Here is a 23,342-nt window from a genome sequence, read left to right on the forward strand (position 1 = left end):
ATAGCGATGCGAAAACTCCAGACAGGTTTAGTTTGTATTCGTTTGTAGCATTGATCAGCGGTTTGCAGAAGCAGCAAAGGCATCGAGCGATTTTTGCAGGTTGTGCAAAAAAACATGAAAGTGAGTGGTATTTACATCCAGTCGGCGATTTGTTTGCTAAAACTAAGAAGTCATTTAGCATGTTGAGAGGTTAAAAGGAATTGGATTGACGGTCGTGCGAGAGACGTCATCGTGTTATACCCGCCAGAGCCATAGAAAGAGCTCTGTACCTGCCAATAGCGAGCAAGGTGGATAAGCCAGTCTGTGATTGGTTCCCGCAAAAGTGTAACAGATGCAGCAAATGAATGTACGGGTTTCCAGACTGAGTTGCCAGGCGAAATCAAATTGCCGGCAGATCAGGCTGGGTTTACCCAATCTAGGTGTTTTGAGTTAATTAGCTGATTAGAGTGTGGCACCAGGTGTCTTCAATATTCAGTTTCAGTTTCAGTTTATTGATTTATAAAGCACTACTAAAACAACAGAGCGTTGACCAAAGTGCTGTACAATGAAGAAATTCTACATAAAATAAGACATAGCACCAAACAACATCTAAGATACTGAATTTGGATTTTCCTTAGTTGTCAGTTATAATCATCAAAATTAAAAGAAATAAACATTTGAAATATATCAGTCTGTGTGTAATGAATGAATATAATATACAGGTTTCACTTTTTGAATGGAATTAGTGAAATCAACTTTTTGATGATATTCTAATTATATGACCAGCACCTGTACATGATGATTCATGCCTTTGTAAACAAAATTATGTCTTAAAATTTAAATCAATATATTTTAAGTGAATGAGTGGGAAGGATGATTTTCACATTGTCTTGAAGAAAAAATTCTAGACTACAAGATCTAGTTCTCAAAAGTCTTGTGAACAAATGTTTGGTATTTGTTATATGGCCTTTTTTTCAGTGACTTGTGTGTGGCTATTGAAAAAAAGTGTTTAATGTTATTTTCTCAAAAATACAGACATATACATACATGTTGCTTACATATTAATGTAGCCCTGTTTGTGCTGAATACAGTGTAATCAGAATTTAGCCAATAAAATATTTATAAACAACTGAAAAAAGCACAAATTGCAGTCCGTCAACAATTCACCAAGGCCCAAAAACACCCTCAGACCCAAGAGGGTTAAAACCAACAGGGGCCCGTATGAACATCAAAAAACAGTGTCCAAAAACACAAGTAATCTGAAACAGCAATTTCACTGTTGTGAAACAAGTTCTTCAGCTCTTGCCAGTGAATCTGATTTATTTAAAATTAGTCTTTATGAAACTGGGAACATCATAACTCAAAAATATTGATGTAACTGATGACCTCAGATTTTTTTGAGTTAGTCTAACTTATTTAGGTTTACAGTGTAACCCTGTCGTGAGATAAATTCTGAGCTCGTTTTTAAGATAGATTGATAAATATGCCCAATATGTGTGGGAACACACATGAAAACTAGCAGAAATGAGGCTCTTCAGGACTAGGAATGAGGAAGCTGCTTTACAGACACACCTGTTTTACACACGTTAGTCAAACACAGAGCCAGGAAACAGGAATCACGTGACTTCAGAGAAACTGAAACTGAAGAGTAGTTGAGCTGTTGGGTGTTCTTGTCTCTGTGTTCATGCAATAAAATGGCAGAAGCCAAAATTTCTCAGGATGAGTTCATGTGTTCAGTGTGTCTGGATCTCCTGAAGGATCCAGTGACCATCCACTGTGGACACAGTTACTGTAAGATCTGTATTACAGACTGCTGGGATCAGGAGGATCAGAAGAGAGTCTACAGCTGTCCTCAGTGCAGACAGACCTTCAGTCCAAGACCTGCTTTAGCTGAAAACACCATTCTGGCTGAAATGGTGGAGAAACTGAAGAAGATTAAACTTCCTGCTGACTGTTACGCTGGAGCTGGAGATGTGCAGTGTGACGTCTGTACTGGAAGAAAACACAAAGCCGTCAAGTCCTGTCTGGTGTGTCTGAACTCTTACTGTCAGAATCACCTTGAACAACATGAGACCTTCTTTAAAGGAAAGAGACACAATCTGACTGAAGCCACTGGACGACTGCAGGAGATGATCTGCCAGAAACACGTCAAGATCCTTGAGGTTTTCTGCCGCACTGATCAGAAGTGTATATGTCTGCTGTGTACAATGGATGAACATAAAAACCATGACACTGTATTAACTGCTGCACAGAGGACAGAGAAACAGGTATGAACTTTGTCCTGGCTTCATAACCAGGAAGCTAAACGCTACTCAGGAACAAGTCTTGACAAAAGGAAGGCGTTGTTCAAATGATTTTCTGAGTAAAATGTGTAAAACTATAAATTAAAAAGATTAAATAAACATGAAAAATGTTGAGTCCACTTATTATTCAACATGAGATAATCATGCAAAATGTTTACACAATGTACATACTGTATACTGAGAGATAAATGTTTAATAAGACCTCAAGCAGTAGAAATATTTTATAATATGAACAGAACTATGAATTTCACAATGATGTATTATGAAAACAATTATATATACCTGTAATCCTTTATAAACATACATAATAGCATAAATCTATAATAACAATGTTAAAAAGTAATTAACTTTACTTACAGGCAGTGTCTCGTTAAGTGCTGTTAATATGATGGAATGACACGCTGTTCTTCAGAAACTGAATAAAATAAATTTAAGCGGTAGAATATAAAATGACCAGTAGGGTTAGCAGAAATCTAAGTTTTCTTATGCAATTATAAAAATCAAATAAGGTGGCATGTTAAGTCATGTAACATGCATGAGCCAGTGAGGTTTGATGTTATTGACGTGTCACCATATTTGATTTGGGCTCTAGAAACAGAGACATTATTCAGAATATCTTCTTTTGTGTTCTGCAAGAGAAAATCATACAAGATTGAAAAGACATGAGGATGAGTAAACAATGAAAGCATTTACATTTCTGGGCATTTATGAATATAATGCTGACACTTATGAATGAACCTACTGTATAACCTTATCATGAAAGATCTTTAACCCTCAATCTCAGCACTTCACTGATACTGGATTCATATATGTTTACTTGATGATTTATGTGATGTTTCTCCTGTTATTGGTTTGTGCTGCAGAAGGAGCTGAAGGAGACGCAGAGGTGGTTCCAGCAGAGGATCCAGCAGAGAGAGAAAGATCTTCAGCAGCTGAGAGAGGCTGTGGAGTCTCATAAGGTGAGTCTGGAGAAGAAGAGAAGTTTGAGAAGTCTCAGTCAGACTTACTGAAGCCCCTGTGTGATTGTGATGTGTGTCCTAACAGCGCTCTGCACAGACAGCAGTGGAGGACAGTGAGAGGATCTTCACTGAGCTCATCCGCTCCATTGAGAGAAGCCGCTCTGAGGCCACACAGCGGATCAGAGATCAGGAAAAGACTGCAGTGAGTCGAGCTGAAGGACGACTGGAGCGACTGGAGCAGGAGATCAATGATCTGAGGAGGAGAGACGCTGAGCTGGAGCAGCTTTCACACACACAGGATCACATCCATTTCCTGCAGGTAACAGAGATCTAGAAGAACAGGATCATAGTGGACTTGAGCAAGAGACTCACAGAGAAACATTTCATGAGAGCAGAATGAGCCGTTGACTGAAGTGTTGATCTGTGTGTTCGGTTATTATATAATCATCAGTCAGACTCTCATCTGATCTTCTTCTTTCGAAAGAGACGCACTTACAGTTCAGCTCTGGAAATCTCTTAGGAAACATTTTTCTGAAAAGACATTGAGCTTCCAGACATCAACAGATCAAAACTTCACTAATTAAACTTTTAGGGCCAAGCCCCGAAGGGGCTTAGCCCCTATTTAATTGTACGTTTTCCCTTTTATTTATTATTCTTCCTCCCGAATGGGATCTATGGCAGCCCTATCAACGGAACATGAGAAAATGATGAAATTTGGCACAGTTGTAGAGATGCTCATGATAGTGATTGGACCAAATTTGGAGTCTCTAGAACCAACTCTATAGCGCCACCACCAGTTCAAAATTTCAACATTCTAACGGTTTTAACATTTGAACTGTTTGTCATAGAAAAATTAAATTTAGTTCATCTGATTCGTCTCTTCATGCTGATGCTATTCAACTTCTTACATTAAGTCTCCACCCATTACAGTAGCGGCCATTTTGAAAAGTACAGTATTTGTTTTTTTCGCTTCTCCTCCTTCAAAATTTGTCCAATTTTGTCCAATCTTTGATCAGATTATCTTTGGACTGAGCCGCACAGAAATGACTGAACAGATTTTTTTTATTCATCTTTGTTCAAAGGTTATGATGTCACGAAGTTAACGAGGTCGACCCGAAATTAGTATAGAGGCTGTATCTCGGCCAAACTTTGAGCAATCGAAACAAAAATTGGTACGCTTCATCAGAACCATGGTCTGAGGGTCTATGCCAAACTTGGGAACAGCGCCACCTACAGGTCATGAGATATGAAAAATGGCTATTTTGGCCAATAACTTTTGAACAGTTTGTCAGAAAATCAAGATCTTGGTGTCTATGGATTCCTTGGATCATGCCGAATCCGACGATACCGATTCTGTCAATATTGGATGTATCACGTGTCCGCCATTTTGAATTTTGTCATAAATTGCGATATCTTTTAAACAATTTGACATATCTTCACAAAAATTGGTATGTATGACCTTTAGAAGGTCGTGAAGGTACCTGAGAAGTTTCAGCACAGCGCCACCTACTGTTCCACAGATGTAATGATTATTTCAAAAAACGCTTATAACTTTTGAAAACACTTTCCAAAATGTGTATGCTTCATGTCATTTTATTCCCTGGCTTATGCCGATTCCGACAATGTATCATTTGCCATTTTCCTTAAATGTACCTGTCTGCCATATTGAAGTAAATGAAAAACAGTTTTTTCGCTACTCCTCCTACAAATTTTGGTCAATTTTGTCCAAAATCAGCTCAGATGATCTTTGGACCGAGCCGCACAGAAATGACTGAACAGATTTTTGATATTCACTACCATTTCCGAGATATTCATCTCTGAATGTGACCTTGCTTGTGTTTGTTGTCTTATGCTAGTTAGCTTAGCACAGTAATTGCTTAGCATGCTAAACTATTGCTATTCTTTCTAATGTGGTCTTCAGTCAACAGGTTAACCAAAACTTAGTTGGCATTAAATAACTTTGCATACTAATATGGTTAACATGCTATGAAGCTTTTTTTTTTGTGAACTCTTTCTCACACTGAAACCTCTGCTTAGCATACTGATGAACTTGCATGGCTGATTAGCTCAATGTGTTACGCCACGGATCCCGAATGCTCTGCATCGTGGGTTCGAAACTCAGTGTGACACATGCCCAGACCGCATGAGGTACTATGGCAGGAAAAGATGCAGAACTTGTGTCTGTTCTAGGCATTCTGCCTAAAACTGGTCTAATCTGAAGCTATCACATGCAATTCCTTTATGTCCAAATTCGTAGTTATTCTTCTTCCCCCTGTATGGTAATCAATGAACCATAAGAAGGAAAATTATCAAATTTGGCATGCTTGTAGTGATAGTAATTAAAAGTAATTTGACCAACTTTGGAGTATCTAGGACTAAGTCTATAGCGCCACCACCAGTTCAAATATTCACTTTTGTAAAGGTTATAACTTTTGAACCCTTTGTTCCAGAAAAATGAATGTCAATACAACTGATTCCTCTCTTCATACTGATCACATTCAATATCTTACATTAAGTCTCCACCCAGTACAGTAGTGGCCATTTTGAAAAGTACAGTATTCCGTTTTTTTCGCTACTCCTCCTTCAAAATTTGTCCAATTTTGTCCAAACTTTGATCAAGTGATCTTTGGTCTGAGCCGCACAGAAATGACTGAACAGATTTTTTTTATTCATCTTTGTTCAAAAGTTATGATGTCACGAAGTTAACGAGGTTGACCCAAAATTGCTATAGAGGCTGTATCTCGGCCAAACTTTGAGCAATCAAAACTAAAATTGGTACACTTGATCAAGACCATGATCTGAGGTTCCATGCCAAATTTGGGAACAGCGCCACCTACAGGTCATGAGATCTGAAAAATGGCTATTTTGGCCAATAACTTTTGAACACTTTATTAGAAAATCAAGATCTTGGTGTCTATGGATTCCCTGTGCCATGCCGAATCCGAGGATATCGAATTCGTCAACATCGGATGAACCACGTGTCCGCCATTTTGAATTTTGTCATAAATTGCAATAACTTTTAAACAATTTGACATATCATCACAAAATTTGGTACATATGACCATCAGAGTGTCCTGAAGGTACATGAGAAGTTTCAGCACAGCGCCACCTAGTGTTCCACAGATATAATGATTTTTGCAAAATTGCTTATAACTTTTGAAAACATTATCCAAAATTTGTCTGCTTTATGTCATTTTATTCCCTGGCTTATGCCGATTCCGACAATGTGTCATTTGTCATTTTCCTTAAATGTACCTGTCTGCCATATTGAATTAAATCAAAAACAGTTTTTTCGCTACTCCTCCCACAAATTTTGGTCAATTTTGTCCAAAATCAGCTCAGATGATCTTTGGACCGAGCCGCACAGAAATGACTGAACGGATTTTTGATATTCGCTACCATTCCCGAGATATTCATCTCTGAATGTGACCTTGCTTGTGTTTGTTGTCTTATACTAGTTAGCTTAGCACAGTAATTGCTTAGCATGCTAAACTATTGCTATTCTTTCTAATGTGGTCTTCAGTCAACAGGTTAACCAAAACTTAGTTGGCATTAAATAACTTTGCATACTAATATGGTTAACATGCTATGAAGCTTTTTTTTTTGTGAACTCTTTCTCACACTGAAACCTCTGCTTAGCATACTGATGAACTTGCATGGCTGATTAGCTCAATGTGTTACGCCACGGATCCCGAATGCTCTGCATCGTGGGTTCGAAACTCAGTGTGACACATGCCCAGACCGCATGAGGTACTGTGGCAGGAAAAGATGCAGAACTTGTGTCTGTTCTAGGCATTCTGCCTAAAACTGGTCTAATCTGAAGCTATCACATGCAATTCCTTTATGTCCAAATTCGTAGTTATTCTTCTTCCCCCTGTATGGTAATCAATGAACCATAAGAAGGAAAATTATCAAATTTGGCATGCTTGTAGTGATAGTAATTAAAAGTAATTTGACCAACTTTGGAGTATCTAGGACTAAGTCTATAGCGCCACCACCAGTTCAAATATTCACTTTTGTAAAGGTTATAACTTTTGAACCCTTTGTTCCAGAAAAATGAATGTCAATACAACTGATTCCTCTCTTCATACTGATCACATTCAATATCTTACATTAAGACTCCACCCAGTACAGTAGTGGCCATTTTGAAAAGTACAGTATTCCATTTTTTCACTACTCCTCCTACAATTTTTGTCCAATTTTGTCCAAAATCAGCTCAGGTGATCTTTGGACCGAGCCGCACAGAAATGACTGAACGGATTTTTGATATTCGCTACCATTCCCAAGATATTCATCTCTGAATGTGACCTTGCTTGTGTTTGTTGTCTTATGCTAGTTAGCTTAGCATGCTAATTGCTTAGCATGCTAACCAGTTGTCATTCTCTTTAATGTGGCTCTTCAGCTATCAAGTTAACCATGAGCTTCATTAGCATTAAGTTAGCTTAGCATGCTAATATGGTTAGCATGCTAAGTAATGCTTTTTTGTAAATTCTTTCTTACACTAAAAGTTCTCTTCCACAGATTGTTGAATGTGCATCCTCAAGTAGCTCAATGTGTAAAGCCAGTTACCTGATGAGCTCTGCACCCCAAGATAGTGGGTTCGAATCCCAGGTGGAGCGGTTTTATGAAATAGTGTGTTTTGATTCCTTTACTGCCTCTTGGATTAGAAATAAATGCTTTTTGTTTCATGCTGTGTTCATTTTCATCTAAGCTTATGTACATAAGTTCTGAGTTCATTTTCGCCCGTAATTCTGAACCAGCTGTTTCATGTTTGTTCATTTTCTGCTGTTTTTCCTCTTCCTGCTCTGTATTGCGCTACAGCATGATGAGCTGCAGAATGATCTAAAGTAGTTATTAAATATAACATTCAGTGCAGTTTTATAAAAATTCTTCATTTTGAGTTCATTTTCACATGAACTAATGAACTTCGGCAGGTGTGCCAACATTCACCTGCACAGTGGCGCAATGAGTTGAGAAATGGACATTGGACACGGAGGTTTCGGGTTCAAATCCCGTGTGGGGTGCCTTTATACAATTGTGTGTAATGAGTCATTTTGATACCTTTTTTATCCAAATAAGCATTGTACTAATCTTTATTCCTCTTGAATGAGATACAAGTGTTTTTAGTTCATTCCGTGTTCATTCTCTGAACTTCTATTAATTTTCATTTCATTTCCACCTGTCCTTCTGAACGAGCTGTTTAGCATGTACATTCAATTTCTGCTGTTTTTGCTCTTCCTGCTCCGTATTGCGCTACTGCCCCTTCTGGGGCTTGGCCCCGAATTGCTGCTTGCAGCTATATTATTTATTTGGATTTATTATAAATCCAAATAAATATTTATTATAATTATTATTTTTTTTACAACAAGAGGAAATCCATTAACCTGATGGTACAAGTTTCACCCAGCTAAAATTCCCATCATCTCTTTATTTTATTTTATTTTTACTAAAAATTCTGAGTAATGTTTACCAAAATTATGTCATCTTCAAACCTGCTGAAATCGTTTATAAAAATTTTCATTAACACATTAATGAATTTGACAGTGAAGTCCTCAAACAGGAAGTGATGCTTCAGCGTATTTAAACCACAAAGAGTCTTTCACAAAGAGAATTTCAGAGCCACTAACTGCTCAAAAGTTATAAATAATGATCAATCTACTTGTTGCTTTTGATCTGCTTTTCCTGATCAAATCTACTCAACCCTTTCATGTGACTCAATTGATGCTCTTGATCTGTTTCATTCATGTTATTGCCAGGTGTTTGATCATCAAGTGATTTCCTAGAAAATTCACATATATTCACTTATATTGTAAGTGGACAAACCCTATGATTGGTTTGTTTTAACCCAGCGGGTTAAACGTACTGGGCAGTTTTATTTAACCCAACTATTGTTTAAAAATGATTATATGGCTGGCTTAAAATGAAATTAAAATAGGTTGGAAATGAAAAATCAGACAAATAATTACTAGAGGCAACAATAATAATCAAAAGCAATAAGCAATAAGCAAATTAATAAATGTTTATTGGTTAATTATTATTCATTTAACTTATCAATAAATGTTCATTTATTAAACGTATTAATAAATGTTCATCTCCAACATATTTTGGGTTAATTTTAAGCAAACAATAATAATTTTTAAACAATAGTTGAGTTAAATGAAACTACCAGGCAGGTTGGGTAAGCCTTTAACCCAACCGCCAGGTTAAAACAACCCAATCGTTTGTCCATTATCAACTTGGGTTGTTTTTAACCCACCATTTTTTAGAGTGTGTGTATAATATATATATATGACTTCAGATGCAAAAGGTCCTTTTCATTGCAATTAGAGTGAATTTACTGAACCTAAACATACAAGTTTGATAAAAATGCTCATTTTAGAAGAACATTTCAGATGGCACTTAGAGGCTTTTGCATCTGAAGTCTTCAATATGATATAATGAACATGAGAAGAATGAAGCTGATGCTGTGAAAGTGCTGGATTGAGGAAAGTTACTAAAGATCAACAAGAGCTGCTTAAATCTGACAGTAGTGCAGGTTATTGGCTGAAGTGTGGAGGTGATGAGCTTTGATTTCTGTTTTCTGTAGAGTTTCCAGTCTCTCTCAGCTCCTCCTGAATCTACAGACGTAAATGACGATCCCTTCAGTTCTCTCTCCTCTTTTGATGTTGTGAGAGAATCTGTCCGTCAGCTGAGAGACAAACTGGAGGATTTCTGCAAAGAGGAGCTGAAGAAGATCTCTGACAGAGGTAAAGTCCTGGAGATTCATCTGCTCTCAGAAATGATCCTCCATCATCTCATATCATGTAGAAGATCATATTAGAAATGTCTTAGGAACGGATGCAGGGATCATTTTCTCTTGACATGATAATTAAATTCTTCATGTCTGTTGATTTCCACAGTTACTTTCACCAACATTGTTCCCAGAACCAGGAACGACTTCCTACAATGTAAGTTACTAAGAAACTCTGAGTTTGTTCATGTTCCCTTTCAAAGGCTACACTCTAAGCTGCGCTTTATACAGTGCTTTGGGAACTTCTTTAGTCGTGACCAGCTGTGAATATATGTGTAAAACAACATTAATGAAATTGACCTATATTTATAGCCTTGCGTGAGGTCATTGGAATGTGTCGTGAGTGAGGCTATAATTAGATGTGCCACCTGTACATCAGCAGGTCTTTTGTCTTCAGAGGCCATACTGTGAAGTGTGTGTGAAGCATCTCTTAAAACTCTTTCCTTCCTTCATCACTTTGTTAGGAGTTAGATTTGACAGGCAAAGCGCAGAACTTTCTCTCCCCTTGTTCCTTTTTCAACTCTGTCTGACAAGTGAAAAGTGAACACAAATATATGATATTATATATTTGAGAGAAAGTCATTGCTGCACAAAGCAAACGGTGTGTGTCTCCGTGTTCGCGTTCCATCTCCGAATCGGACACACACCAGTATTGTTTTGTTGGTTTGGGGAAGAGCACGCTGCCATTGCGTTGTAACAGGGTGAGTGCGAGCATTGGGAATGTTCACAGTTGAAGTGCTTTGCATTCGCTTTGCTTATTTCAAAGGGTCAGCACCCACAATGTGATCGTGGGGCTCATGTGGAGATCTGGCTGAGGAGCGAGAGACGGGTTCATCCTTATTGCTCTCTCTCTGTGTCCGGACCGTGATGTCCTTTTACCGAGACCGAAGCGTGCTTTGACACTTCTTCGGCTCGGGCAGAGGACACTGAAGTGTTTTCCGTTGGAAATGGAATGGAATATAAGTTTGTCCATCTCTGAGCGTTCCTCCCGTGATAAAAAAGGGAAGTGCTCTGGGTGGTCATTCATGCAGTGAAACACAAGCAGACCCCAAACATTTCTAATATAAATGTGTTTTGTACCCTTGACGTCGACTCGCTCGACTATTGCGGGTGCAAGGGCATGTGATTTATACAATGATGCTCCAGTTTGAAGAGACGCTTGCGAGCTATCTCTTCTCTGGAGCTCATAGTCACTTAAAGAGACAGCACTCCCCACCAAGCTATGCATAATAACATCCATACTGGTGGGAAGGCGTTTCAATCAGTGTGTCAGGCTGGTACTGCTCTGCACACTATGGCAGTGTTGCAGGTGGACCAGGCTGACCTGCTAAGAAAGCCTTAAAAAGCAGACTGTGGCAAGTTGTGCTTCCCCTCGTGAATCTGGGGACCAGCTCGTCATGCTCAGCAGCCTCATAATATCTAATACCCTCCCCTTCTCAATATCTTCACATAAACCCTCCTTCCCCGCCACCTCTGGTGCTTCGGGGGACAGTGGTTTTCAGTGAAATGTTAGGTTTTCCGTTGATGAACACATCAGGACGCGGAACATCTAACATCCCCTCAAAGGGAAGTATCAAAATTAGTGCCCATTTCAGACAACTTGGCAGCGTGGAAACTACTGCCAGGGATTTCTGCGTGGGTTCTAAAGACAGTAGAAAAAGGAAACATAATCCAATTTATTCATCGTCCTCCGGGTTTCAACGCCGTGGGCTCCACTACCATGAAGCTGAGGCAAGCGACTTTACAGTCATTAGAGCTGCAATCTCTTCTGAAGAAAGGGGCCATAGAGCATGTTTCCCCCTCTAGAGAGAGAGTCAGGTTACTACAGCAGATACTTCTTAGTTCCCAAAGGACGAGGGGCTGCGTCCAATCTTAGATCCTCAAGGCTTAAACCATTTAGTCAAAGCTCTCAAGTTCAAGATGTTAACCATAAAGATGATCGCGTCACAATCCAACATCACGATTGGTTCGTCATGATCGATCTCAAGGATGCATATTTTCACATAGAAATATTGACACAATATAGGAGGCTCCTGAGGTTCACTTTCAGGGGTGAAGCTTACCAATATCGGGTTCTTCCATTCGGCCTAGCCTTATTACCCCCCTGCACATACACAAAATGCATGGATGCAGCACTGGCTCCATTGTGACTCCAGGCCATTCACATTTTAAATTACATGGATGACTGGCTAATACTAGCACAGTCACAAACAATGGTGTTATAACACAGATGTCGTACTAGCCCATCTAGTTTCTCTAGGGTTGAGACTAAACGAGAAGAAAGTGTTATCTGTCCTACTCAGAAAATTACATATTTAGGGGTCGTATGGTATTCGACCACGATGTGGGCACAATTGTCTCCCGCTCGAGTCGAGTCCATTCTAACCACCCTGAACAATGTCAGGCTAGGCCAAGATTGCACTGTTCTGCAGTATCAAGAAATGTTAGGTCTCATGGCATGGTTGATGCCATGAGACCTAACATTTCTTGATACTGCAGAACAGTGCAATCTTGGCCTAGCCTGACATTGTTCAGGGTGGTCGGTGATTCCTATGGGCCTCTTGCATATGAGACATTTCAGTTGTGGCTCAGAGCCGAGAGGTTTTGTCAAAGCAATTCCCGCTGAGTGCTTCGTGCCCTTTATAAAATCCATGTTTATGGAAGTACACACTAATGCTTCGTGCACTTTCTAAAATCCATCTTTATGGATATGGTAAGGGTTATGCGCTGTGGCTTCGTTCCCTTTCTATGTGGCTCAGACCCCGGTTCTTTACCTTGGGTCCCACTCTATATGCATTGATGTTGCAAGATGCCAACAACAGACGCTTCCCGTACGGGCTGGGGAGCGGCCTTAGGTGGCTGTCCAGTCCAAAGGGATATGGTGAGGTCATCATCTCGATTGGCACATCAATTGCCTCAAATTGATGGCTGTATTTCTGGCCCTGAAGTACTTTCTCCACCAGTAAAGGGGTTAGCATGTCCTAGTGCAGGTGGACATTACTGCAGTAGCCTCTAATGGACTCGCTAGGGTGGACTGCGTTTGCGACGTCTAGACAGGCTAGTGCAGCGCATCTGCTCTGGGCTCAGGACAAGTTCCTGTCCCTCAGGGTGATTTTTATCCCCAGATATCTATCCAGACAGAGCATACCGACGGGGGAGTAGAAACTCCATCCGAGGTAGTCATACAAATCTGGTAAAGATTTTATGAAACAGATGGACCTCTTCGCACCCCAACAGTCTGCGCAATGTCCACTCTATTTCTTTTCGGAGTCACCCAGCTTCCTCCCAGGTTTCTTACCACCCAGGTTTCTGTGCTCCCAGGAGTTCTAGCCAAATTTCGCCAACAAGGGACTTGCCTCTTTCTGATAGCGCCACGTTGGCTGAATGGAATGGCGATACCGAAGAGGAGAAACCTTTTGTCTCAGGTGCAGGGGACAATATTTCATCCCCTGACAGAGATGTGAAACCTTCATGTTTGGCCCCTGAGGGGAACCAACTGAGGGACACAGGCTTTTACCTGATGTTATTGAGACCATTAAATGCTAGGGCTCTCTCCACTAAATAAAGTTTTGCCAACAAATGGGGTGTCTTTGGAAGATGGTGTATTGCACACAATGTAGATCCAATTAACTGCCAGATTGTTACAGTTCTGGATTTTCTGCAGGGAAATTATCAATAGGCGCATGCCCTGCCACTCTCAGGGTTTATGTGGCTGCTCTTTCGGCTTGCCACACTCTGGTTGATGGGGTGCCTATGGGCAAGCATGTCCTGCTCTCTCGCTTCGTTCGAGGGGCCAGGCGGCTTAGGCCTCCTCCTAGAACCAGGACCCCTTCAAGGGACCTAGATATAGTCCTGAAGGGCCTGGTTGACCCACTTTGAACTATTAGAGTCAGTTTCTGATAAGCTGTTAACTCTAAAAATGTTTTTTCTCATGGCTATAACTTCCCTAAAGAATTGGGGATCTGCAGGCTCTGTCCATTGTGCCATCCTGCTTAGATTTTTCCCCAGGAATGGTGAAAGCTATTTTGCATCCTCATCCTGACTCTCTGCCGAAGGTACCTTCCTCGACCTTGCATCCAGTCACTCTCAAAGCCTTCTGCCCTGCGGCGTTCACAACGCCGGATCAGAAGAGACTTCACAGACTGTGTCCAGTCCGTGCTCTTCAGACTTATGTCCACCGCACCAGCCAGTAGTGTAAGTCAGAGCATTTGTTTGTTTGTCATGGCAGCCATAACAGGGGTGCGGCCGCCATGAAACAGACCATGTCACATTGGGTGAGAGATGCTATTGCCCTTGCCTATGAGGCGCATGGTCACACTTCGCCAACGGGTATCAGGGCTCATTCCACCAGGGGAATTGCCCCTTCTAGAGCTTTGGCAGGGGGCGCTCCCTTGCAACATGTGTGTGATGCGGCAGGTTGGTCCTCACTGCACACATTCACAGGTTTTATAGTTTGGATGTTCATGTTACTCCGGGCTCTTGCGTCCTTGAGTGAACATCGCAAGCTAGTGTCTGAGACTTTCTGCGCTTTGTGACACACTTCACAGCCAGGGGGTCCGGACACACAGTGCTGTGGCGTGGGTATTCTCATTCCCATAGCGCTGTATAAAGCACAGCTTAGAGTGTAGCCTTTGAAAGGGAACGCCCCGGGTTACTTCACTGTAACCCTGTTCCCTGAAAAGGCGGGAATGAGAAGCTGCGCTTCATTGCCGCACTGAGATGTCCCTGGATTCTCTTCAGACAAAATATCTGCTGATGTACAGGTGGCACATCTAATTATAGCCTCATTCAAGACGCATTCCAATGATGTCACGCAAGGCTATAAATATAGGTCAATTTCATTGACGTTGTTTTACACATATATTCACAGCTGGTCACGACTAAAGACGTTCCCAAAGCACTGTATAAAGCGCAGCTTCTTGTTCCTGCCTTTTCAGGGAACAGGGTTGCAGTGAAGTAACCCGGGGCGTTCTTCCAGTAGAAGGTAAAGGAAACTTGACAGTGTTATAGTTGATCATGTAAATTAGCGTTTCTCAACGGGCCGTTCAGAGAACATTAGGGGATGTTGAGGTGTTCTTGGGAGGTGTTTGTTAAAGGCATGTAAATGCCAAAGATTTACAAACTTGTAATTACCTGCAAAAAGTGCTCGGATTGCGTCAGAAATTGAACATAGCATCCATTTACAGTTGATACGTGTCTATTGTAGACAGAATCATTGATTATAATGGGTTGTATGTGCTTTTGTGGTGACACGACATGTAGCGCCGTTCACGTCAGAGTGGGACCTGCCAGTTTACTCCAGTGTGACCAGAATAGACTTTTTCATTTCCATAGCAACAACTATTTACTTTAGTGTTTCTGTCAGCTTTCTGTAGTGCAGCTGCTGAACTTCCAGTGAAAAAAACTTCTGCATTTAGCATTCAGACACAATATAACACATGTCGGAAGTGCCGGTACACAAGGAACACTAAAGGTAAAGAAATAGAAGTGTATACTGGCACTGGAAGTATGAAATAAGGCCACGTACACACTGCAGCTAAATTCGGTTGTCAGTTCACCGTTTAGTGCTTAATCGCGTTCCGTAAACACACAGTTCATTAAAATACGGGAGTGATAACCGCGTTAACTCGCGAAAAATACAGGTACTGACAACCGCATTTACAGAAATTCTATGCAGTGTGTACAGAACCAAACTGAACAACTGGTTGTTAATGACGTTTTTTTAACCTTCATCGTAGAAGATGTGTCTTCTGTATGTGCGGTCAATCACAGGGAAAGCACAAGCCTTTTCTCATTCGAGTTGCCAGATCTTGCTAGAAAAATCAGCGAACAAGAATAAGCCCGTAATAAACTGTAATAAATCCATGCTTTATGCTGAAAATAAGACCAAAATATCGCGATTCATGTCTGCTCACTTTAGTAACTCAATAAACCCGTTGGCTTTATGAGATGAGCTTAAACAACAAGCCCAAAAAGCTTATAATGAGTGACCATGACAACACACAAAGAGTGCTCTGTGTGAAACAGGCTGTACAAGCATAAACAAAACACGACGCCTCCGTTGAATGTATAACGTTAGTGTGTTAAATTGCTGAAAATAACAAGTGTTTTGTCACTTTAATATTACTTTGGTCACGATAACAGATACATTGTTGACAACGTCAAACACGAGAGACGCCAGAACGTCGCTATGGTTTCCAAGCTGTCAATCATCGCATTTTCGAAAGTGAGTCGTGTTCCGTACACACATGTAACGAAAATGCATTTAAATGGTTGTCACTCATGAAACTTACAGTGTGTACGTGGCCTAAAAAGATTTAAAGGTGCTAAAGAGGATCTTTTCGTCGACTGAGAAACCAAAGACTGTTACGGAGTTTTTGAAATGAGCGCATGCGTAAGAACAACCCCCCTCCTTTGAAGGAACGCCTCCCAAAACTCGTAAACACTCGTATTAGAACACGAGTGTTTACCACCGGCATTCGCTGTGTTGTGTTAGTGGATTCATTATGTCGGACTCACCACAGGTAACTCATAATCTGCAGTTGTTACTCCTGTCTCCTGACAAAAACATTGCATGCGGCGCCTGCAGAGTGTGGAAAGTTACTGGAGCGCGCAGCCGCACTCGTCTCTCACAAGGAACGTCATGGCAGTGATTGACAAGCCAGAGGGCCAATCCGCGCACGTCTCTCACAAGGAACGTCACGGCAGTGATTGACAAGCCAGAGGGCCAATCGTTTACGCGATGATCGCGTAAATGATTGGCTGATGTTTTTAAGGCCCTACCTCGTGCACAGATGATGTATATTAAGATTATTCCTTTCAGTGCACCTAATAAATAGTCTTTTATCAGTTAGTAAAGACAGTTTCAAGTAATATTGCAAAAATGTATAAAACAAAACATCCTCTTTAGCACCTTTAACTCCCTGAGGTCTGAAAACGCGCCGGCGCGTTTTGCAGGTTTTTTTTCACATTGCAGCAAAACAGACTTAAAATACTCCGTCATTTCTTGTCATAGAGACATAAGTAATATATCAATTGAAACTATAGAATGTCTTCTTTTATTTGTGTATAATCAGAGTAAAAACACAATGTTGTGCTTTTTGTAAAATAAAGAAAACTAACATGATGCGTGATCTCTCGTCTCCCTCTGAACGAAGTCCAATCTGATAGTTCTCAGAAAATGAACTGTAACTATGAATACTAATGACAAAAAAAAGACACTTATGTCTAAAGAAATGTTGAACTGTCAGGTTTTAAATCGTGCAAGTCAAATCGAAAACAAACATTCTGTGTTTATGTAATCTGTATGAAAAGAGAGTAATGTCAGAAGTCCGTGATTCAGCTCATTATCCACTAATGCGGCCACGCCCACGGAGGGATCGCTATTCAGACGCAAATTCTGAGTCAATACTTGTATGCATTGTCTCAATCGTGTATTTATTGTCTTGAAAAGTGCTTATTTGGATGTTAAAGCCATGGTTAGCGATCTCTAGAAGACATGCCGTTAGTTCCTGGTTCTTTTTCTTCTTTATATAAATTTGTGGCCTAAAGGTGTACAGAGCGCCCTCCGGCTGCAAGTATGAATTGAAAACACAGTATCCAGTGCTCATAGTGATGACAATAAATATTGAATAAATATTACTCCTCAGTATAGAAAATTGACATAAATATATAAGAATCCATCAATATTTCTCCAAATGTGCATGCTTTTAAGCTAAAAGCCTATATGAAATGCCATAGAGGTAAATAATTGTTCAGACACTTTGCATCACAGAAATACATTATATTTTAAAGAATATAATAGAATACCATTATTTTAAATTGTAATAATATTTCACAGTATTGCTGTTTATGATGAGCTGAGACATTATTACAGAGGGTTGTTTTCACAGCCTACCTGACTGAAAGGCCTCCTTAATATGCAAGTAATTTCAGGTCATTATTATGCGATTCTTTTGTCTTCTCAGGTGTAAATGACCCATTATTCATGATGATTCACACCTCCACACATACTGTGTTTCTTGACAAAAAGTGTCTTACAAAAACTAAATCAATATATTGTTTTATATGAAGGAATAGGCAGCATAATTTTTACATAATTCTGAAGCAAAAACTCTAGTCTACAACCTCCAATACCCAGAAGTCTTGTGAACACAGATTTAATATACTTTTTTTTTTTTTGGCCTTATTTCAGTGACTTAAGTTTTTTGTTTTTTCAATAACCACGCATAAACATTATTCCTTCAAAAATACAAACATGTACATACATGTTCCTCACATATTATTGTAGCCTAGTTTGTGCTGAATACAGTGTAATGACACTTTTGTCATTAATATGTTTATGAACAACTGAAAAAAGCACAAATGTCAGGGCATGTCAAAACTACTCCAAGCCCCAAATCAGCCTCAGACTCCAGAGAGTTAAAATGGAATGAACTTTAACAAAGATGTGAATCAGGACAGCACTAAACTGGGGATTCAATATATTCTTCAAAAACAGGAAATCTTCTAAAACTAATGAATAAATATGATTATTTTTCACTGAAAGCCAATTAAAAACATTCAATATTATATATTAACAGACAATATTAGAGGTAAAATCACAGTAGAAAAAAAAAGCTCTTCAAGAGTTTCAGAAAAGTAAGAAACTGAAAGATCTTCTGGGAAAATTCCACTATGGATTTATGCTAAACTGGATTTTGTATCAAGTCTCTTTAATCTTTGGGTAAACAGATAGAAATTTGAAGAAAGTTCAAAATCACCAATAATAGACCTACAATGATTAAAACTTGTAAATTGCATTATTACACTCATTATTGAATTAATTTAATGGTGAATTAAACTATCAGTTAAAAAAAAAAGAATCATACTGACCTCAAACATTTGAATGGTGTCATTTTAATGATAGGCCTTTAAATTATAATAAACACAGAATAATAACCAACATTAATAAAAAAAATGTTGTGATCCACTGATGTAAATGATGATTTTCACAGGATATCTGATTAACTATACTGAGACACTGATGATATATTGATCATGAAGAGTTCAGAAACATTAAAAGATCAGATTCATAATTCCCTGATTCTGATGTGTTTTATCTCCATCAGATTCCCATCAACTCAATCTGGATCTGAACACAGTGAATAAACTTCTCTGTCTGTCTGAGAGGAACAGAGTGATTACTTACACTAACACAGAGCAGCCGTATCCTGATCATCCAGACAGATTTGATGGATATAATCTTCAGGTGTTGTGTAGAGAGAGTGTGTGTGGACGCTGTTACTGGGAGATTGAGTGGAGTGGGAATAATTATGTGTATATATCAGTGTCATATAAGAGCATCAGCAGGAAGGGATCGGGTAATGAGTGTGGGTTTGGATATAATGATCAGTCCTGGAGTTTGATCTGCTCTTCCTCCAGTTACTCATTCCGACACAATAACATATGGACTAAACTCCCAGTAAAGTCCATCATCAATAGAATAGGAGTGTATGTGGATCACAGTGCAGGAACTCTGTCCTTCTACAGCATCTCTGGAGACACAATGAGCCTCATCCACACAGTCCAGACCACATTCACTCAACCGCTCTATCCTGGGTTTGGTGTTTATTATACTGGATCTTCAGTGAAACTGTGTTGATGAATCAGAATAGACTGTAGAGAGATTCTACCCATAATGCTTTGAGCTCATGATGAATCAGTAACTGAGAAGTTATAGAGTCTCTTATTTTCTCTTCTTTATATTAATACTACAGCTGAACTTCTGTCAGTGAAATAACATGTCAGAATAAATGTGTGTAATGAATCCTCATATAGACACTGAGATCAGAGTGTGTGACAGAGAGATATGAATTTTGGCAGGGAAACAGTCAATGACTATAACATCAGACTTGATCAGCGAAATACATCAGAAGAAGAGAGACAGATGGCATCAAATACAGCACTTTACATTACAGTCAGTATGTATGCCATACTGTACACAGATTACCATGGTAGAGATTGCCACATTACTATAACTCACTATGGTATAGTGATACCATTTTACTGTACTTGGCATGCAAACTCTTCTAGCAAGAAACGTCATGGCCATTTCATAACTTCAACACACCTTTTGATAACACAGTGAATGCTATTACAAAAATTACTTGGCTAAACTTAAATGCGACAAAGTCACTACCAGGCCCCTTCAACACACGGAGACCAGAAGTTAACAGATGAATACAATAGGAGTTATATTAATAATCACTCTGATGCTTATAATGGCAGTGCACGGAAACCACCAGTTTGAAGCTCAAATAAGTGCATCCATCCATCATAAACGTACTCCACACGACTCCAGGGGTGAAAAAGGCCTTCTGAAGCAATGCGTTTGTGTAAGAAAAATATTCATATTTAACAAGTTCTAAGGTCAGATATCTGGCTTTAAACACTAGAGAATAATGATGAATATTGTCTGTACCTCTCACTGTGTCACGAATGCGGCCTCTGTGGCTCCCTCTGATCACCACCTGAGGGTTCTGTCACTGGAGTACTAAATTCATCCGGACTTCATTTCCCATAACCCACTGCCTGGCGCTGATGACGCGCACACCTGATCCCCTCCTGGTGGACTATAAAACACTCTCACTCTCACACACACACACACACACCGCAAAGTCTTGTTTTGCCACGGCTGACATTTCTGAGCGTTTTCCCATGTGTATGGTTTTCCCGTGTACGACCTTGGATTGTTTATTCTGTTACGACGTCTTGCTGCCTGCCCATCTGACTCCTAGCCTGTTTATCTGGATACCACTAGTTCTGTCTGCTGCCAGCCCTGACCCTATGCCTGTCCCTTCGTTACGATTCTGCCTTGTCTGTGATACTGTTGTTGCCGGTGATTTACCCTTACCTGTTATACTATGATTGTCTACAATAAAGCTGCACATGGATCCCATGGCTTCTGACCCTTCGTTACACACTTAGAGAAAAGTACAGCTTATCAGTATGTTTTGGGAATCTTTCCTGTTTATAGTTAAAGCCTGGGCCAACTTCAACCTTGAAGAAGGTGTGAATCATGTGTATCTGTGTATGTGCGCTAAGTGTTCTGTACAGGTCCTGATGACCATGTGTGGAAGATTACTAATTTTGTCTTTTTTTCTTAACCAATCAGAATCTGTTTAACCAAAGTAATAATGTAGTTAGTAGACTCTTGTTAGAGTATAATTGTTGTGGAAATGTGAATGTTTGCAGAGCGGCCGAAGACTCGCGTGAGACTTGAAGCTAGCTTCTGCTGATGAAAGTGCAAACTATTCATCAGTAAAATTTTCTTTAATTTATTATTTTAAACTCTGACTCCGGGTCTTCATTCATCATATCTGGTCTTTGGGTCTTTAACTGTAAAATTCCCTACACCACCTTCTGTATTCAACTTACTAAGAAAGTGTAAAACTCTCGCAGTTCAAAATGCTTACGCTATGTCCTACAGCTTACAGAATGCAGAAGGTGGTCTGGCAGGATATATATATTAATATAATTATATTAACGATAAACGACAAAGGATTAGTTCACTTTAAAATGAAAATTACCTCAAGCTTTACTCACCATCAAGGTGTAGGGAAAACACCCTAGGAAGTAAAATTAGCTCAAATGAATAAAGAGTTGTTTAGATTACGACCGAGCAACTGATTCGTCCAGCGTTCATTTGCTCGAGCCGTAATAAGCTCTTGTAACGGATATAAATATCCAACAATCGTGAAAACCCTGATTAAAGCAGGTAGCTTGATCACAGTTTAAGACATTAAATCATAAAGCACATAATACAAGACACTTTCTTTTTAAAATCTACAAGAGATTTTATTTATTCTTACACAAACTAAGCTAACACAAAGGCACGCACATACACACACACACGCGCGCGTTGCAGTAAGAAGGAAATGAGAGAGAAAGAGTTTTGAAAGAGAGAGAGAGGGAGAGAGAGAGAGTGATCTGATTAACAGAATTCCTATCAATGCATTTCAAAGACCTGAACGAACCATGAATCATTCATCTAAATGCACCAGTTCAGTTTTCCTCTGGAGGTACTTGCTTGCGTTGACTTAAAGGTGAATTTCCCTCGTCGTGCAGAGGAGGGTTTCCCAAGTCGATGATTGGTCCAGATCAGGTCCGTGTGGAACAATGAAAGGAAATCTCTTTGTCGCTGGAGTTGAAGCGGCCAAAGTCGTTGGTTGAACTTTGCGGCGAAACTTAGGACACGAGACTTTCAGCGGTAAAGGAGAATTAAGTAAAAGAAAAGAAAAGTGAGTGAGTTGGATGGCTTGAATGAGTGGCTTGTCTGTTCTTCTTGTTACTCCATTGTTCTTGGTACTTGTCTTGGCTTCTCTTCCCAGAACAGAACCAACTCCTTTCTCGTTTACTAACCAACTTCTCCCGTTCACTATCTTGCAATATGATCATTTAAACTTAGTTGTTTGTCACCCCTCTGAGGAGTCCTGGCCAATCAGACATTGTCCTGTTTCAAGAGGGCCTTCCTCTGCCCCCAATAAAACATAAGTGTTACATCCTGTTTCTGCTTCAGCAGAGAGTGCCATTTTAACGTAATTTCTATTAAATGGAATACAATACATTTTAAACAGATTTCATTCAAGTCAGGATATAGGAAAGGGGGAAAGAATCAAATTAAGTCCAAATAAGGCATACTTTCAGTCATTCAGTCAAGAGTTAACACATTTACATGAATTGTGAGTGTTCTAAAGCCTAACTGTTTACAGGTAGTACTTGTGGACACATAATGCAAAATGTATGTAGTGAAAAGATGTTTGATAAGTCCGTTAAAATTGTTGGAACAATTTTGAAGCAGTTTTATTTGTTCAACAGTCTCTTTGGCTTTCCTGTGAAGTAAGGAAACAAAAGGGTCTGCGTTGTCTCTCTGTTTCTTTGCTCTGATGATCAAAGAAACTTTGTCTTCTTGGGTGACCCTTTGGTATGTCGCTTCTGCTATCAGGAAGCATGTGTCGTAAAAAAAAAAAAATCAGCCTGGCTTTATCTGCAGACGGGCCGGAGCCGGAACCTTGATTCTAAATTAGAAATATGTTTTGAAAGAATCATCTGAATGATTCATTTGTCTGGTTCGACCACAGTTCCTACAAAGGCATCATACTGTAGGTGTGTATGACTTTCTTCTTTCTGATGAACACAATTATATACAGTGGGTATGGAAAGTATTCAGACCCCCTTAAATTTTTCACTCTTTGTTATATTGCAGCCATTTGCTAAAATCATTTAAGTTCATTTTTTTTCCTCATTAATGTACACACAGCACCCCATATT

General features: G+C 39.7%; 1 protein-coding gene across 1 annotated transcript; it reads left to right on the forward strand.

The window, feature by feature from the left end:
* The first annotated feature begins 1,633 nt into the window (after positions 1 to 1,633).
* On the forward strand, positions 1,634 to 19,847 carry LOC125268428 (tripartite motif-containing protein 16-like). The gene is made up of 6 exons (XM_048190622.1): positions 1,634 to 2,246; positions 3,146 to 3,241; positions 3,327 to 3,560; positions 9,828 to 10,019; positions 10,155 to 10,188; positions 19,142 to 19,847. Exons 1-6 carry the CDS (start codon positions 1,674 to 1,676, stop codon positions 19,672 to 19,674), a joined length of 1,662 nt encoding a protein of 553 aa, XP_048046579.1. The 5' UTR covers positions 1,634 to 1,673; the 3' UTR covers positions 19,675 to 19,847.
* The last annotated feature ends 3,495 nt before the right edge of the window (positions 19,848 to 23,342 follow it).

Source organism: Megalobrama amblycephala, linkage group LG5 (genome assembly GCF_018812025.1).
Source record: "Megalobrama amblycephala isolate DHTTF-2021 linkage group LG5, ASM1881202v1, whole genome shotgun sequence".
NCBI lineage: Eukaryota > Metazoa > Chordata > Actinopteri > Cypriniformes > Xenocyprididae > Megalobrama > Megalobrama amblycephala.

What these genes read in the sequence shown, in the direction of transcription:
- LOC125268428 (XM_048190622.1), top strand. Translation starts at nt 1,674, where the DNA reads ATGGCAGAAGCCAAAATTTCTCAGGATGAGTTCATGTGTTCAGTGTGT. An exon ending in CACAGAGGACAGAGAAACAG is followed by an intron (nt 2,247 to 3,145) that starts GTATGAACTTTG and finishes TTTGTGCTGCAG; the next exon opens with AAGGAGCTGAAGGAGACGCA. An exon ending in AGGCTGTGGAGTCTCATAAG is followed by an intron (nt 3,242 to 3,326) that starts GTGAGTCTGGAG and finishes GTGTCCTAACAG; the next exon opens with CGCTCTGCACAGACAGCAGT.